The following is a 17233-nucleotide window of genomic DNA, read 5'->3' on the forward strand; positions in this document are numbered from 1 at the left end:
AGTAGCTGGGATTACAGGCACGCGCCACCATGCCCAGCTAATTTTTTGTATTTTTACTAGAGATGGGGTTTCACCATGTTGACCAGGATGGCTCGATCTCTTGACCTCATGATCCACCCGCCTCAGCCTCCCAAAGTGCTGGGGTTACAGGCTTGAGCCACCGCGCCCAGCTTAAGTGTTAATATTTTTTTTTTTTTGAGACGGAGTTTCGCTCTTGTTACCCAGGCTGGAGTGCAATGGCGCGATCATCTCGGCTCACTGCAACCTCCGCCTCCTGGGTTCAGGCAATTCTTCTGCCTCAGCCTCCTGAGTAGGTGGGATTACAGGCATGTGCCACCACGCCTGGCTAATTTTTTTATTTTTTATTTTTGAGACGGAGTTTCGCTTTTGTTACCTAGGCTGGAGTGCGATGGCACGATCTCGGCTCACTGCAACCTCTTCCTCCTGGGTTCAGGCAATTCTCCTGCCTCAGCCTCCTGAGTAGCTGGGATTACAGGCACATGCCACCATGCCCAGCTAATTTTTTTGTATTTTTAGTAGAGATGGGGTTTCACCATGTTGACCAGGATGGTCTCGATCTCTTGACTTTGTGATCCACCCACCTCAGCCTCCCAAAGTGTTGGGATTACAGGCGTGAGCCACTGTACTGGGCCTTGTGTTTTTTTTTTTAAGTAGAGATGGGGTTTCACCATGTTGGCCAGGCTGGTATCAAGCTCCTGACGTCAAGTGATCTGCACACCTAGGCCTGCCAGATTGCTGGAATTAAAGGCGTGAATCACTGTGCCTGGCCCAAAAACTTTTTTTTTAAATAAAAAGTAATACATTTGTTAGGAAAATGAGAAAACATAAGTATGCTTTTATATTTGATTTATTTTTAAAAGTCATTCAGGATTGATACAGCAAGTATCAAAGAATAAGCTTTCCAACATGGTAGAAGTGAATTAAGTGACCAATAATCTGCTTAGGAGTTACTCTTTGTTTATTATTTTTGTTGTTTGGTGTGACTATTTTATTTGCATACCCAATTTAAGTTAATGAAAGCAGTTTATTGGGATTATATATATATATATATATTTTTTTTTTTTTTTTTTTGAGACGGAGTTTCGCTCTTGTTACCCAGGCTGGAGTGCAATGGCGCGATCTCGGCTCACCGCAACCTCCGCCTCCTGGGCTCAGGCAATTCTCCTGCCTCAGCCTCCTGAGTATCTGGGATTACAGGCACGCGCCACCAAGCCCAGCTAGTTTTTTGTATTTTTAGTAGAGTGGGATTTCACCATGTTGACCAGGATGGTCTCGATCTCTCGACCTCGTGATCCATCCGCCTCGGCCTCCCAAAGTGCTGGGATTACAGGCTTGAGCCACCACGCCCGGCCTAATGATTTGATTTTTCTAATAGGAAAACTTTAGAAATGAAATGTTAACTTTTTCTCAGTCATTAAATTTGATTTTCTCTTTCTCATTAATGCAGCTCTCAAGAGGCAGAATTTATATAATAATCCTTTCAACTCTGTGAGTTACACAAGTCCTTACAGTCCAAATGCCAGTAGCCCATACAGCAGTGGCTTCAATTCTCCATCCTCAACCCCAGTGCGACCTCCTATAGTCAAACAGCTTATACTTCCTGGAAATTCAGGTAAGGAGGATATGATACAGCGTTATTAAGGAATGTTTTTCAACTTACTGTACTGTATCAGAAAGTAACATTCATCTGCAGTTCAAGTTCATTTCATTTATGAAACTTTTAACTGGTTAAGGAAAATATTATTGAGGAGCAACTTTGCACCAGGTAGTGTATTAGGCACCAAAGGTATAAACATAAGCCAGTGTGTTAAATACATACATTTTCTTTAGCATGTATCTGAAAGTTTGTAAGTCTGGCTTAATTAAATGGGGTTACCAATGTGATTCTTTTAATCAATTGATCCTTATTGAGCAGCCTTCTTGGGTTGTAAAAACTAGAGTTAAAAACTCTTTTTAGGAATTTTAATAAACTTGGATACTGCAGCTAAATAATAGTATGAGGTTAGATGTGAAATACCAAAAAAGTCGGAGGGGCAGTAAATGATGTGGAAATGCTAGATTGCTGTAAACCAGGGAACGAATGTTCTGCTCGGGTTCTGTTTGTGAGACTGTTACTGTGTAGCTTACTCGTCAAGAATTCACCCATTAATTTACTCTTATTGTCGCTGCAGCTGTTTTTATGACTATTGTAACTTCCTTAAAAATTAAGGTTAACCATCTCAAATTTTGACCTGTGCACTCCATAGTCTAATGATCCTGCTCTTTGCTTAGTATATAGGTTGTTATTTGCCACTTACTGCACCTGTGACAATATGTTAAAAAGTTTAACCTGCAATATTTGTTTTAAATAAGTAATTTGATTCAGGCATTATTTGAACCTGACCTTGTAGGACTTTTCCTGTCATGTGTACTCAGCTCTTCTTTCATTAATAGCGTAAAGATGAATTATTTTTTATTTTTCTTGCTCTCCTTACATGTTTTTCATGTTGGAGCTGACTGTTATGGTGAAGAATTCTGGAAAACAAGTGTTTCAGATAAATCTGTATTAGAAATATTAGTGCCATTGTTGGGATTTTATTATTTAGTAAAAGTTGATGAACTGATGAAAGTATTTCATTAGAAACAAGTTAGACTTTTTTGATGTGTGTATTCTTTATTTCACTGGCCTTTCTGTCTTCCTTTTGGTTTATAATGATAAAGTACTTTTTTTGTTGTTTTTTTTTTTTTTTTTTTTTTTTTGAGACGAAGTTTCGCTCTTGTTACCCAGGCTGGAGTGCAATGGCGCGATCTCGGCTCACCGCAACGTCCGCCTCCTGGGCTCAGGCAATTCTCCTGTCTCGGCCTCCTGAGTAGCTGGGATTACAGGCACGCGCCACCATGTCCAGCTAATTTTTTTGTGTGTTTTTAGTAGAGACGGGGTTTCACTATGTTGACCAGGATGGTCTCGATCTCTCGACCTCGTGATCCACCCGCCTCGGCCTCCCAAAGTGCTGGGATTACAGGCTTGAGCCACCGCGCCTGGCCTGATAAAGTACTTTTTTTAAAGAATATATAATATTTTATTGCATTTTATGTTCTGGGGTACATGTAAGGAACATGCAGGATTGTTGCATAGAATGATAAAGTACTTTTTATAAATCTAGTCTTCTTTTTTTCATCCCAGGTTTTGTGCTTCACTACTAAACTTTAGAGAACTCTTTAGGTCCTCATTAGTAATTTGGCAAAGGAATTTTGTAAACATGGCATAATATAGGAGAAACAAGCCTCCTGGTCTTTGTTCCTAAATCTCTAAGGAATCTTAATTTTCTTCAAATTATAGTTTTCTTGTTTAAAAAAAGTAGATGCTTTTATTCAGGGAAAAGATGATGGTGTTTGTTAATGACTGTGAGTTTGGGAGAAGAAAACACTACAACAAACTCATCTATTTATAGAGCAGTTTGATTGGCTGTCTTGTGCAAGTTGAAATCCTTAACATGTAGTTACTGAACACCAGTTACTTGCCAGGCACTGTGTTGAAAGCTGAATTGTTAAATAAGAGAACAGATAAGTTATACTTAGATGTAAATATGTTTTGTATTTATGCCATAGCATGTAAAGTAGTATGTATTAGTGTATATAATAGGTTCTCAATAAACCTCATTTTTCTTAAGGAGGTCAATTTCTAATTTCAGGGAAATTTTTTAAGGAGAAAAGGCAGAGTAAGAATGAATTAAATCAAAGGATATAATATCAAGTTAATTGCAGTAGGCATTTATTCAATAGTTCCTCTACCAAAGTGTGAATTTTTTTCTTTTTTTAAAGGTAACTTGAAAAGCTCATCAGACAGAAATCCTCCACTCAGTCCTCAGTCCTCTATAGATAGTGAGTTAAGTGCTTCAGAATTAGATGAAGATTCAATTGGATCCAATTATAAGCTAAATGATGTAACTGATGTACAGATTCTAGCCCGGATGCAGGAAGAAAGTAAGTATTCTAATTAATTGTTGAGAGTTGAGATTTTTTTTACTATTGCATAATTTTGTTGTGTATTAAACATGTCTTAAAAGTGTCGTGGGGATAGTAATGTAGTGAAAGTAGAAATGTTGCAGTAGGCATTGCAGAGGCTTAGTCAACATATGTACATGTTTATTCATTAAGTTGTTTTCAGAGTCCATTTTTACATAGAGCAGTTATGCTGTGTGAGGGACAAAGAATAGCATTTATGCTGCTCTGCTTCTGTGACTGGTATTCATTCTCTGCATGTTATTCTGCACTGGTACTCACTCGTAATTCTTATCTATTGTCCTGTGTTCTTTAGTGTAAACCAGCGTTTCTCAATTTTTTCTTTTTAGTTGCTCCCCTAAGGAGCCTTCTAAAAATCTTTTTTTTCCTTTTTACCCCCACTCCCCATGAAATCTTAATACCACACTATATACACTATATATGTTTAAGTACTATGAGGGCCATATACAATTATGAAGTCTAGGAATTTTTTTACACCCCAAGAACCAATTTTTGGCCTCTTGGGAATAAATATCTCCTCACTTGGGGAATACATGGTATAAACTATAAAAAAGACCTTTAGGAGAAAATTGGAATTGTGACATTAAATTAAATGAAGCATGTGATGGTACGTTGCAGAGTGAACCATGAAAACTTTTTAGGTCGCAGATATCTTTGTGACTCCTGTAAAAATTATGACTCGGTTTATCATCAAAATGTACACATGCACAGAATTTTTAATACTTATTTAGAGGGTTCATGGCTATTTGCCCTGGTCACCATCTGAAAGTAGTTATTTTGTCTATGCATTTCATTAGGAGACACCATCTGCTTAACTATGAAGTAAGACATTTCTCTAAAGTAATTTCTTTAACCTTTACAATGAAAAAAATCCTTGAAATACATATTTTAGAGTCTTGACAGTTGGCTGAGGGTAATGAAGCATTGCCATGATTTAGTTCAAAAACTTTCTGTTGTCTGTGTATATAATAGGTTCTCTTTAAATATGTAGTAAGCTTTATCAAGCTGTAGCATTTTAAGAAACTAGTGTTTCTTACTCTGCTGATTCACTTCCCCTAAAAAGATAGAAGGACTTAGTGCTTGCTTTATTTAACCCTACAACCTAATAGCATAGGACTCTTTTCTTCCGTAATTTTAATTAACTCCTCACTGAGACTGTGGTATTGTCAGCTGGTTAGGGGCTGGTTATTGTTGTGGATGTGAAAAAAATAATGCTGCCTAACTCTGTACCTTAGAATAATTCTCTCATTTCTTTGAACCCTAGCTTTTTAGATTACAGTATTTTATTACAAGCTCAACCAGCTCTTTGCTCTTGGTTTTGTATTGTGTTTTGGTAACAATAGAAATTTTAGTCTTGCTTTAAGAATTTTTTCTAAGCCTGGTGAATAATTTTCCTGGTGAATAAAAATAATAATAAAAATACATGTGATACTTCCTTGAAAACTGCAGCTTCCTCCCTGCCCTTAGAGATGATTTTCCTTTTTACAGCGTTGTTTTTTGTAATAATTAGAAATGTGGAATTACAGATTTAGGCAGTTGCCTGGTCAAGGTCCTTCATTTTTAAGATGAAAAATGCAAGATCCTATAGTGATTGTGACTTCCTTAGGATCCACTTGTTAGGAGAGCCTACATCGGGAACTGGATTTTTCTTTTCTAACAGTGCTCTTTTCACTGGTCTCTTGTCTTTTGTTAGGTGACTTTAGTGCCATGTTGGCTATAACTAGATACTAAGTAGCTTATTGGTTACTATTTTGGTTCCCAAACTGAATGAAGGGCTACGTGGACTCTAGGAATTTATAGTTTTAAAGATAACCTAGGGTGATTCTCATCTACTAGTTTGATGAACCATGTTAATAATAGCACTTTCTGTGTGTGAATGCAGGACTTAAGGATTTGAGTACCACTTTATAACAGATCTTTTTGACTAGAGTGCCAGTAGTTAGCAGGACGTGCTGAGAGTATTACCTAAATTCTATACTACCGCATCGCAGTTTGCTTCCTCATTGAATATGTTACATATCAACTTTTTTTCTGTTGTTCTAGAAGAGGCTATACTCCTTGAAGTACTCCCAAGGTTGCTTGGGTATTTTTGAAGGTATCAAGCTATATAGAATTCTTTGAAAATTCTTACTTGAAGACTTAGAATTTAAGCTTCAAAACAAGCTTAAAACAGTAAAAATTGAAGTCTCTTGAGTAATGAAGCAATCAAGATTTCCTTTGTGCCTAAGTACTGAATTCCTAAAAGTGGGTTAGGTGTTTGTTTAATACTTTATACTTTTCATGAGTAAGATTACTTTAATAATTAAGTATCCAAGGAGTTTTATTTACTCACATATGTATTCTTTTCCACTGGTTGGATGGTAATTGTTTCCCCTAAATATTCCTTTAATATTACTCTCAAATTTGGATTACTATCTTTAGGGGTAGACATATTTTCAAATTTGTGATTCTACCATGTGAGACAGATTTCAGATTTAAGAAGAAATCTGGAAATTGGGCAGTGGTTTATGGGATTTCGTTTAATTTAAAAATAACCTTCAGATGTGGTTTATGCATCCTTAAAGGGGAGGATGTCTAAAAGCAGAAAGGGAGTTTTTGTTGTTTTTTGTTTTTTTTTTTTGTTTTTTTTTTTTTTTTTTTTACACTTTACACCCTATTCGAATTGCTCAGTGATAATCTTTTACTTTAAAAATATTTAAATGTCTAAAAATATAATTTAAATAAATAACATTCATTGTTGCCAGGTCTCCGGCAAGAATATGCAGCCACCACGTCTCGGCGCAGTTCTGGTTCTTCTTGCAATTCTACAAGACGGGGTACTTTCAGTGATCAGGAACTTGATGCACAAAGTTTAGATGATGAAGATGACAATATGCATCATGCAGTATACCCTGCTGTTAACAGGTTTTCACCATCACCACGCAATTCTCCTCGACCGTCACCTAAGCAGTCACCCAGAAATTCACCTCGTTCACGATCTCCTGCTCGGGGAATAGAATATAGTAGAGTGTCCCCACAGCCTATGATTAGCCGCTTACAGCAACCTCGCCTTTCACTTCAAGGCCATCCCACAGATTTACAGACAAGCAATGTTAAAAATGAAGGTAAAACAGCAGATTTCACTGTTAATTAGATAGTTTCTGCTAGCCTGTGCAACAACATAGCAAGACCCTATCTCTAGGAAGAAATTAATTAGCTGGGCATGGTGATGTACATCCATAGTCCTAGCAACTTAGGAGGCTGAGGCTGGAGAATTGGTTGAGCTCAGGAGTTCAAAGCTACAGCGAGCTATGCTCACACCACTGCACTCCAATCTGGGCAACAGAGTGACACCCTGTTTTTTTTTAAAGGGTCCTTTATGTTTTATTATGAAAGTAATATAATTTTTGCCAAGCTTTTGAATTTCAGATAAGAAAATGAAGAGTTTAGTCAAGTTTATTATTTTATTAATAATCATTACAAGAATAAAGGAGAAAGTGAATTTCATTTTACTTGCTTATGTTATTTTTGCTTTGTTTTCTTATGAAGTTATTTGTATTTAGATTTTGATTTAAATATATGATTTGTGGTTATCTTTAAGGGTTCTCTTATTCTACCCACTTACAGATCCTAGATTGAGGTTTTTTTTTTTTTTAAATAAGACAAATCCTACTTGTTTTCTCATATAAAATAAACAGAATATTTGGCCTGGCGTGGTGGCTCATGCCGATAATCCTAGCTCTTTGGGATGCCGAGGCGGGCAGATCACAAGGTCAAGTGATTGAGATTGTCCTAGCTAACATGTTGAAACCCTGTCTATACTAAGAATACAAAATTTAGTTGAGCATGGTAGTGCACGCCTGTAGTCCCAGCTACTCCAGAGGCTGATGGAGGAGAAGTGCTTCAACCTGGGAGGCGGAGGTTGTAGTAAGCCGAGATTGTACCACCACACTTCAGCCTGGCAACAGAGACTACATCTCAAAATAAATAAATAAATAAAAATGTTAAACAATGTAATTTTTGGATGCTAATTAATAATTTAATTTTCTCCATCTCAAAGAATTAAAAAAATTTTTTTTAATTACAATTCTATTGCAGAAAAACTAAGACGCAGTCTTCCAAACCTGTCCCGAACATCTAATACACAAGTTGACTCAGTGAAAAGCAGCAGAAGTGACTCAAATTTTCAAGTGCCAAATGGAGGAATACCTCGCATGCAACCTCAGGCTTCAGCCAGTAAGTATCCTTCTTATGCTTTCATGTATCAGTTATTTAAAGATAAATGAAAATTTTAGGTATCTGTTTTGTGCTGAAAAAAATTTTAAACTATAGCTGTAGTAAAATTTAGTGTTTATTAGTTGCTGGATGATAAAGTTATATCACAGTTTTAAATTTTTTATGTAGGATACTTGATTCTGCCAGTACGTATATCTATAAGAAACTTTGTTCTCGCCAGAATTTTAAAATAAGCAAAGTGTGACTATTAAAAATGTAGGCGTAGCTTCTGCATATAAATATTTGAAGAGGAAATAATAACCAGTATAGTATCCAAAATCTATGTCCTTTAGTAAGTACTTAAATTTTCTTTAATAATCTCCACTTTAAAAATACCTGAAAGCTTGATTATTACATAATTTTAGAGTCATACTCAAAATAATCAATTCATTGTTCAAACCTGTAATATATTAAATCTGTTATCAAAATTGGATTGTTGAAGTTGTTCTTTTCTTTCCAGAACGAAAGTATACCAGGAGAACTCTTGGATGCTCTCATTTTATTTCTGCATCTGTTGAGATAAATTTCTAGTTTGGGTTTAATTTTCTGTGTCTGCTGAGGCTGTTTTAATGAAAAATACAATATTGAATCAATATGTATGTCAAATTAATCCATAATCCTCATCCTACTTATAACATAGATTAAAATTTGAGATAAATTGCCAGAAACCATCACTTTTTTAAGAATTGATCAGGACTTTTCTATTTAAATTATCCTTCAGAAAACAAATTCTTAGATTTTAAACTTTTTTTTTTTTTTGTTTTGTTTTGTTTTGTTTTGTTTTGTTTTGAGACGGAGTTTTGCTCTTGTTACCCAGGCTGGAGTGCAATGGCGCGATCTCGGCTCACCGCAACCTCCGCCTCCTGGGTTCAGGCAATTCTCCTGCCTCAGCCTCCTGAGTAGCTGGGATTACAGGCACATGCCACCATGTCCAGCTAATTTTTTGTATTTTTAGTAGAGACGGGGTTTCACCATGTTGACCAGGATGGTCTCGATCTCTCAACCTTGTGATCCACCCGCCTCAGCCTCCCAAAGTGCTGGGATTACAGGCTTGAGCCACTGCGCCCGGCTGATTTTAAACTCTTAAACAGAGAAGGTGGATTTTAGAACTATAGGAGGAAAAACACGTAGATTATAATTTTTATTAAGTTTTGGTCATTGGATGGAAACTAACCCCTGAATGTGACAGTGTTTTTTTTTCAGCTATGGTTTGTAATAAATATTTGAGTTGTTATTTTGTGGCAAGTAGTACATTAAGTGAGTACAGGCACATCTGCCGTAGCAGAAAATACACATTCTTTAAAAACCTCACATTCGGCAGTATTACACAATAACAGTGATAGATGGTGGGCGATGGGGAACATAGTACTGGAGCATACCACTGAAAACCCAAGCAGCTTTCTTTGAAAGGATTAATTAAAAACAGTAATGACACTAGCACAGTTAAAGGCATGTTAAATCCTTAAAATACCCTAGGAGATACTGAACTTCATTTTTAAAGAAAGATTTGAAGATGTGGTGGAAAGGAAAGGTTGACACTGTTGAATTAAGGAAACATTTGCAACGTAGACAAAGATTAGAGAGAATCATACAGTAAGAACGTCCAGGACAAAATAGCCAAACTGAGCCAAGAAGTAGTGATGTGAAGGTAAATGGGTATTGTGTATATAAATGTACAAGACAATTTTAAAAGAATGGAACACTTTCAAAAAATTAACTGCTTTTTGGCCGGGCGCGGTGGCGCACACCTGTTTTGGGAGGCCAAGGCAGGCGGATCACGAGGTCAGGAGACCAGGACCATCCTGGCCAATATGGTAAAACCCCATCTCTACTACAGATTTAAAAAATTAGCTGGCCATGGTGGTACGCACCTGTAGTCCCAGCTACTCCAGAGGCTGGGGCAGGAGAATCACTTGAACCAGGGAGGCGGAGGTAGCAGTGAGTCGAGATTGTGCCACTGTACTCCAGCCTGGTGACAGACCGAGACTCTGTCTCAAAAAAAAAAAAAAAAAAAAAAATTACTGCTTTTTGACTAGGATAGATTTGAACATGTAGTCAAAACAGTTTTAAATAAATGATTACAGCTATTTTTATGATCTTATAAACACTCAGTATTCATCACATGTGTTTCACAGCTCACATCAGTCCTGTATATGAGCTGTGATACACAAAGGATGCATATTCACTCGGGTCCTTGTAGGGACACAAGGGATGCTTATTCACTCAGCTCTTTGTAGGCACACAGTGAATGCATATTCTCTCAAATCCTTGTGACATATTACTATCAGTGGTTGAAGTGAAAGCTGTGTTATGTTTTCTCAAGACTATGAAGAAGAATTGATACAAACGAGTTTATCGACTGTTCACTTATAACTTGTTTATTAAGCAATTAAAAATTTGAAGGTATTTAATCCTTTTTTCATTTTTTTTTTTTTTTTTTTTTTGAGACGGAGTTTCGCTCTTGTTACCCAGGCTGGAGTGCAATGGCGCGATCTCGGCTCACCGCAACCTCCGCCTCCTGGGTTCAGGCAATTCTCCTGCCTCAGCCTCCTGAGTAGCTGGGATTACAGGCACGCGCCACCATGCCCAGCTAATTTTTTGTATTTGTAGTAGAGATGGGGTTTCACCATGTTGACCAGGTTGGTCTCGATCTCTCGACCTTGTGATCCACCCGCCTCGGCCTCCCAAAGTGCTGGGATTACAGGCTTGAGCCACCGCGCCCGGCCCCTTTTTTCATTTTTATCTTTTTTTTCCCCCCTTTTTTTAAATTGAGACAGGGTCTCACTCTGTCACCAGGTTGGAGTGAAGTGGCGCAATCATGGCTCACTACAGCCTCACCTTTTTGAGCTCAAGTGATCCTGCTATCTCAGCCTCCCAAGTAACTGGCACCACAGGTGTGTGCCACCATGCCTAGCTAACTTAATTTCTTTGCACTCTTCCTTGGCCCTGTTGTGTTTAGTTGACTTCATGTACTTCATGTTAAGCTGCTCTTTCTTGGTGGCTCAAAAACCAGCAGACTAGCAGGAGTTTGAGACCAACCTGAGCAACAGAAGACCCCCGTCTCTTAAAAAAAAAAACGTTTTTTTAAAAAATTAGCCGGGCATGATGTCACATGTCTATAGTCCCAGCTACATAAGAGGCCAAGGTGGAAGGATTGCTTGAGCCCAGGAGTTTGAAGCTGCTGTAAGCCACGGTTATGCTGCTGCACTCTAGTCTGTTGAAAAATAACAAAAATCAAGCTAGGGAAAAAACAATATTTGAATCAGAATGACTTCTGTGATATATTGACAAATTTTCCTTATTTACCAGTTGAATATATTACTTATATAACAGAAATTTACATTATACTGTATTTAGTTGCATAATCTTATTTGATCCTTAGAACAAGTCTATGAAGGAGGTACAATTATTACCACGTTCTACAGATTAGAAACTGAATCTCTGAATGGCTAAATAACCTATCTCTGATCATACAGCTTATAAGCAGCAAGTTAGAATTTAAACACATGTTAATTCAGCTTGAGCACTGTATCTCACTAGGTGAGAGTCCAAATTTAGTGACATTTGCCACATCTATGATTTAGACCACAGTATAAAAATTATCTGGAAGTATAATTTCCATCTTCCCTAAGATTTAAAATTCTAACATTTAAAGCATTGTGGAAAATTGTTACCTAGAAATTTGTATACCACATTTATTCGGCTAGATATATGCTAAAACCTGTTTTTGTAGCAAATTACATTTTAAACTTAGTACTCCAAGTCTTATCTGATATTGTGAACTCTGTAATTAAGAGTGCCATTATGATACTCATTGTGGTACTAACAAATCGTATAGAAAACAGGAATTCACAAAACAGTTGTGTTTTGAAAGGAAGGATAGAATTTGAGTTTTATCTTTGAAATGGTAAGTGATAAGTTTTGTGCCTTCAAATTAAGTTAATTTGACACTTGAGAATATCCTGTTTCTGGCCTCTTTTTTTCCCCTGACACCTTTGGTTGATGGAAAAAGACACCCACAGTGTTAATGTATCAGGAAAGAAAAATTGTAAATCAATAAGAAGGTTAAGTAATAAAACTTAACATATATTATAAGCCATGCTTTTACAGCATATGAACAAATTATATAAAATGGTGTTTATACTTGGCTTTCAAAGATTCTTTCATATTTAGTTTGAATTGTTATGTTCTCAATTTCTCAAAACTTTACGTGATACATGTCCAAACAGTGAAAAATAATTCTGCTCAAAAAAAGAAGAAAAAAGAAAAGGTTGGGAACCTAGAATAAAAACGTTAATAGAAATAATTCATTGGCCGTATCTTAAACTTCACACTGATTGCTTGCCTACTCTAGTGGTAGAATTACCATTGTGTAATTATAATCGTCTGCTGATAACCCTATAGTTTTTTTCTGGAGGTGAATTACTTTTCCTTTTTCCTCAGAAGTTGATAATTAAGGAATATATATAGGGAAGACACAATGTGATTCTAATCATTGATTTATGTGGAAAATACATGAGCAGTTTTGTAATGGTGTATTTAAATATTTGAACATAAAGGCAGAAGAGAAAGTAAGATACCGTCTTTTTTTCAATTGTATGTACTTGTTTATATTTGTAGCTGTAGTAAAACTTAAAATGTCACATTTGTTTGGTGTACTATTCTCAAAAATGTATTTGGAAGGTAGTAAATTCAAAATATTAGCAAGTTTAAAACTTAGTAGAGTTTACTTTAAAATGTTTAAAACTTTGTTGAAAGTTAACATGAAACAAAATGTTATTGATTTATCTTGAAATTTCATAAATATAATTGGTACATGAAAATAAGCATTCTTTTAATTTGTATACATATTTTTCATAATAGCCTTTTAATTTTGATATATAATTATGTACAATTACAATAAGCTTTATATACTTTATACATGAATTGGTATTTTGTATTTTTTGGGTAAATTTCAGTTGTTAGTGTAATAGATGTTGCATTTTGTTTTAAGTATTTACTTTTTCAGCTCTTAAGTGGTAAAACTTTGGTTCTTACTTGCTGGTCTGCATGAACCTAACTTTGCAAGGTTGCTGTTACTTCCACCTAAGGGATCACTTCTTTTGCCTTGTTACTATGCCAATCACTGTTTTTATATGCTTATTTGCTGTGGCTGCATTATTGTGGATGCTGGCATTCAAATATGAGTTTTATGAGGGTTCTAACATGTTTTCATTTTTATAACTATTGCCAGGCATTTTTGACTTTTATATCCGGAAAATAAAACTTAAAAAGTTTAAGAAAACCAGAGCATTGCAGAGGTCATGGATACGTGTCAGTTTCTTAGTTTCATCAATTAAAGGAAGTAGTGTTTGCCAGAGACAGTTTTTCAAAAGGCTAATAATGCCTTGCTTTCTAAGACCGTTAGAGCACAGGTTTAGCAGAAAGTTTAGTTTTCAGAACATCATAGGAATAATTGGCTGAGAAATAAGGGAAGGGAGAAAAATCTCCCAATCTACTGATTTTAAAAATACCCAAATTTTGTTATTTTTTTTGGAAATGTTTAAAGTACTTTCACATATATTACCTCATTTAAACCTCACAAATCATTTATTTTATAGAAAGGGAGCAGAGATTCATATAATTTATATAAATTGTACAAGGCCTTATAACTAGGAAAGTGGTAAAAGCAAGGCCAGATTCCTCCATTTTCCCAGCTCCTCCCTGAGCCTCCTATTTCCTCCTCATTGTTTGAATGACATCATGCTGACCTAATTGTAAATGAGCACATTTGGGAAAACATTCTTGAATGACTATCAGAGCATGATTTGAGATCGAGCTGTAAGTATTTTGTGAATTACCAAAGAAGAGTAAAATGATTCAGTGTAGTATTATCCATTTGCTTACATTTAGCTAAACAGAAGAATATTTTTGCATGGAATACACAGTATACCCCAGAGAAAAGGAATATAGAGTCAACATTCTACTTTGGACCTCTTACTGAAGAAAGAAGGAGACGATCCAGGGCAATTGTCAGCTTATGCATAGCTAGCCTGTTATGAGACCCATGAGGAAGGAATTCCCATGCAGATTTCACTTAACTACCACAGCATTAGATTACACTTGAATTATATATAATTTTGAAACACAAATTGAAATAAGTTATGATTAATATGTGTAATGTGCTAATCTAAGGATGAATGAAACATTTATAGAACATCTATTTAAGTAGTATGATGATGTTGCCTCAGTTATCTAACCACAAGGACACTTTATAAATGCAGTTTTTCTGGCCTTTATCCCTGGAAATTTTGACAGAATGCACTGGATAGAGACCCAGATTCTGTATTTTAGAAGCATTTCATCTGGTTCTGGGCACATTCGAGAACCAGTGAGTTAGACCCTGAGTGTGGTGGACTTTGAATGCTTAGTGTAGAGCTCTGGATTTTATCCAGTTGTCAGTCACTTATGTGTTCCTTAATTATTCAGTAGATATTATTGGGTATATGTTATATTTCCAGCACTGGGAATATAAATGTTAATAAGACATCCCATTTCTTCCAATAGCAGGGAGTGATAAGCAGGAACCTCTGTGGGAAGAGAGGAGAGACATTAAATCCAGCAGTGTAAAGGAGTTTTCAGGAAAGATATTAAAAGATATCTCAGCCAGCTCAGAAGGAGCTTATATGAGTTGCCAACAAAGAAAGGAAGTACAGGTTTTCCCAGCAGTGGGATCAGTAATGAAAAGTCTTGAGAATGGCAGCCTGAATACAGTGTTTTGTATAACTAAAGTGTAGAGTGCATGATGGGTGAGGGAGCGGGTACAATGATGAGGGATGAGAGCTATAGAGAGAGGACAGGCTGTAAGAGTTCTAAAATATCATAGGAGTTTGAATTTCACCCTATAAGTGGGATGAACCATCGTAGGTTTTTAATCAAGGTGGTTTCTTAGAAAGTTCACTCTCATGTCAGTGTGGAGAACAGATTCAATGAAGTGAGACCAGAAACCACTTAGGCGATTACTGCATAATTTAGGCAAGAAATGAAGATCTGAAGACACAGATAGCAAATGAGGAAGTGATGAGATCTGGATGATTTTTTTTTTTTTTTTTTTGGAGACAGAGTCTCTCTCTGTCTCCCAGCCTGGAATGCAGTGGCGCAATCTCAGCTCACTGCAACCTCTGCCTCCTGGGTTCCAGCAATTCTCCTGCCTCAGCCTCCCTCTCAGTAGCTGGGATTACAAGTGTACACCACCACACCCGGCTAATTTTTTGTATTTTTAGTATAGATGGGGTTTCACCATGTATTGGCCAGATTGGTCTCGAACTCCTCACGTCAACTGATCCTCCCACCTCGGCCTCCCAAATGACTCTAAATTAAAACTCGTACGCAATAAAAGATTTAAACAAAAATGAGGATATGGGATAATGGGGTATTTTACCAAGCAGTAATTAATCTTCATTCACAGAGGCTATGCTTACTTACTACTTAGCACCTGGAGAAGCTAGATTTTAACATTCTCCTATATATGAAAATATTATTTTTAATCATGAAATGAAATGAGTTAATAGTACTAATGGCCAGGAAAAAATACAGGCACTGAAAATATTCTTCTATTGAAACCGTATTTTATAACTGTCAGTAAAAAGTAAATGATAAAATCAACATTGCAATACAAAAAAAGATAATGGGTTAATAATTTGAAGTTATTGATCTTTTTTTAAAAAGGAAAAATGTTTTTATATATTGATCTGTCACAGTGGTGAATAGTATAGCTTTTGTTTTTGAAACTTAATAATTTCTTCAGAATTCATCTTTTGATATTGAGGCTCAGTATACCATAGCCAGATGTATCAGTCTATCTCTACTCATACTTGATGGAAGAACACTATTTTTAAATTTAAATTTTGAAAGTTTTTTTCATGAAGCAACTGCTACACAGAGGAAGTAAGTTCAGCAGAGATTCTTAAAATTTCATTTTACAATAAGTTACAGAAATTACCCTACTTTCCATGCCATTGTTTTTCAGGGATCAAGTCTAATGATTTTTCAGTGTCTTCACAGTTAAAATATTTTAAACACAAGCTCATAGTCCCATATAATGACAGAATTGAGGCAACTCGAAATCTTTTCATTGATTTTAAAATCACTGTACCGCTGTTATTTCTAATGTGCTTAAATATAATATATTGTACCACAGGGTTGGAGGCACACACTTTGCTGAAGTAATTTTGAATAATTTCGGATTGCTACCAACTTTCTGTTGAAAGGAACATACATAGCTGAATCCACCTGTATCAGGGAAGACTATAAGTAGAAGACTATAATTGGGAGTTTTCATAATTAATTGTTGTGTGAAGTGTGGTTATTTATTACAGGATAAGTCACAAAATGTGCTAATTTAAAGCTTACATGTGTGCCATTAAAATTCAACAGTTGTTTATAGCTTAGACCAACTTTTTTCAGGGAGGAGTGCTTTTTTAACAAATTTGATTATTATTGCTGGGGCATGATGATAATAGAAAGCATGCCAACTTGGTTTGATTTTTGTTTGTAAATTGTATACAGACAGTACACCCACTTATTGCCTGTTCTTGGGGAGGTGGGCAGCACTTTCACCACCCTTCCCCTTGATGTACGTGAATAGAGTGAAAAGGATTAAATATAGGGAGACCACAAAAGACACTGGTTGGAATCCAAAAATAGCATATGATGAAGTCCTGAATATGGTTATTTAGGAGACAACAGGAATGTAAAGGAAGCAATAGATTTAAGAAATGACCAGAGATTAATAAATGGAATTTAAAGTAAGAAAACTTTGAGCTAGAATCACTTGGAAAACGGTATTTTGACAGATATTTTAGGGCTGGTTTGTGGAGGAAGACATTATAATGGTAGCATGAAACAATTGTTTTGCATTAGTGTCTTTGCTTCTCACAGTAGGATATTGGCGAAGTGGAATTATATAAATATTAAA

General features: G+C 36.1%; 1 protein-coding gene across 3 annotated transcripts in view; it reads left to right on the forward strand.

Annotated features, from left to right (window-relative positions):
* The window catches only part of SLAIN2 (SLAIN motif family member 2), an 86240-nt gene that overhangs the window by 40429 nt on the left and 28578 nt on the right, over positions 1-17233 (forward strand). For all 3 annotated transcript variants that reach the window (XM_010344193.3, XM_003933640.4, XM_074396099.1), the window contains exons 3-6: positions 1469-1633; positions 3823-3984; positions 6768-7127; positions 8101-8238. In XM_010344193.3, coding sequence (XP_010342495.3) covers positions 1469-1633; positions 3823-3984; positions 6768-7127; positions 8101-8238 — 825 coding nt within the window. The remainder of the gene's footprint in view (positions 1-1468; positions 1634-3822; positions 3985-6767; positions 7128-8100; positions 8239-17233) is intronic.

The sequence above is a fragment of the Saimiri boliviensis genome, chromosome 3, assembly GCF_048565385.1.
Source record: "Saimiri boliviensis isolate mSaiBol1 chromosome 3, mSaiBol1.pri, whole genome shotgun sequence".
Taxonomy (NCBI): Eukaryota; Metazoa; Chordata; class Mammalia; order Primates; family Cebidae; genus Saimiri; species Saimiri boliviensis.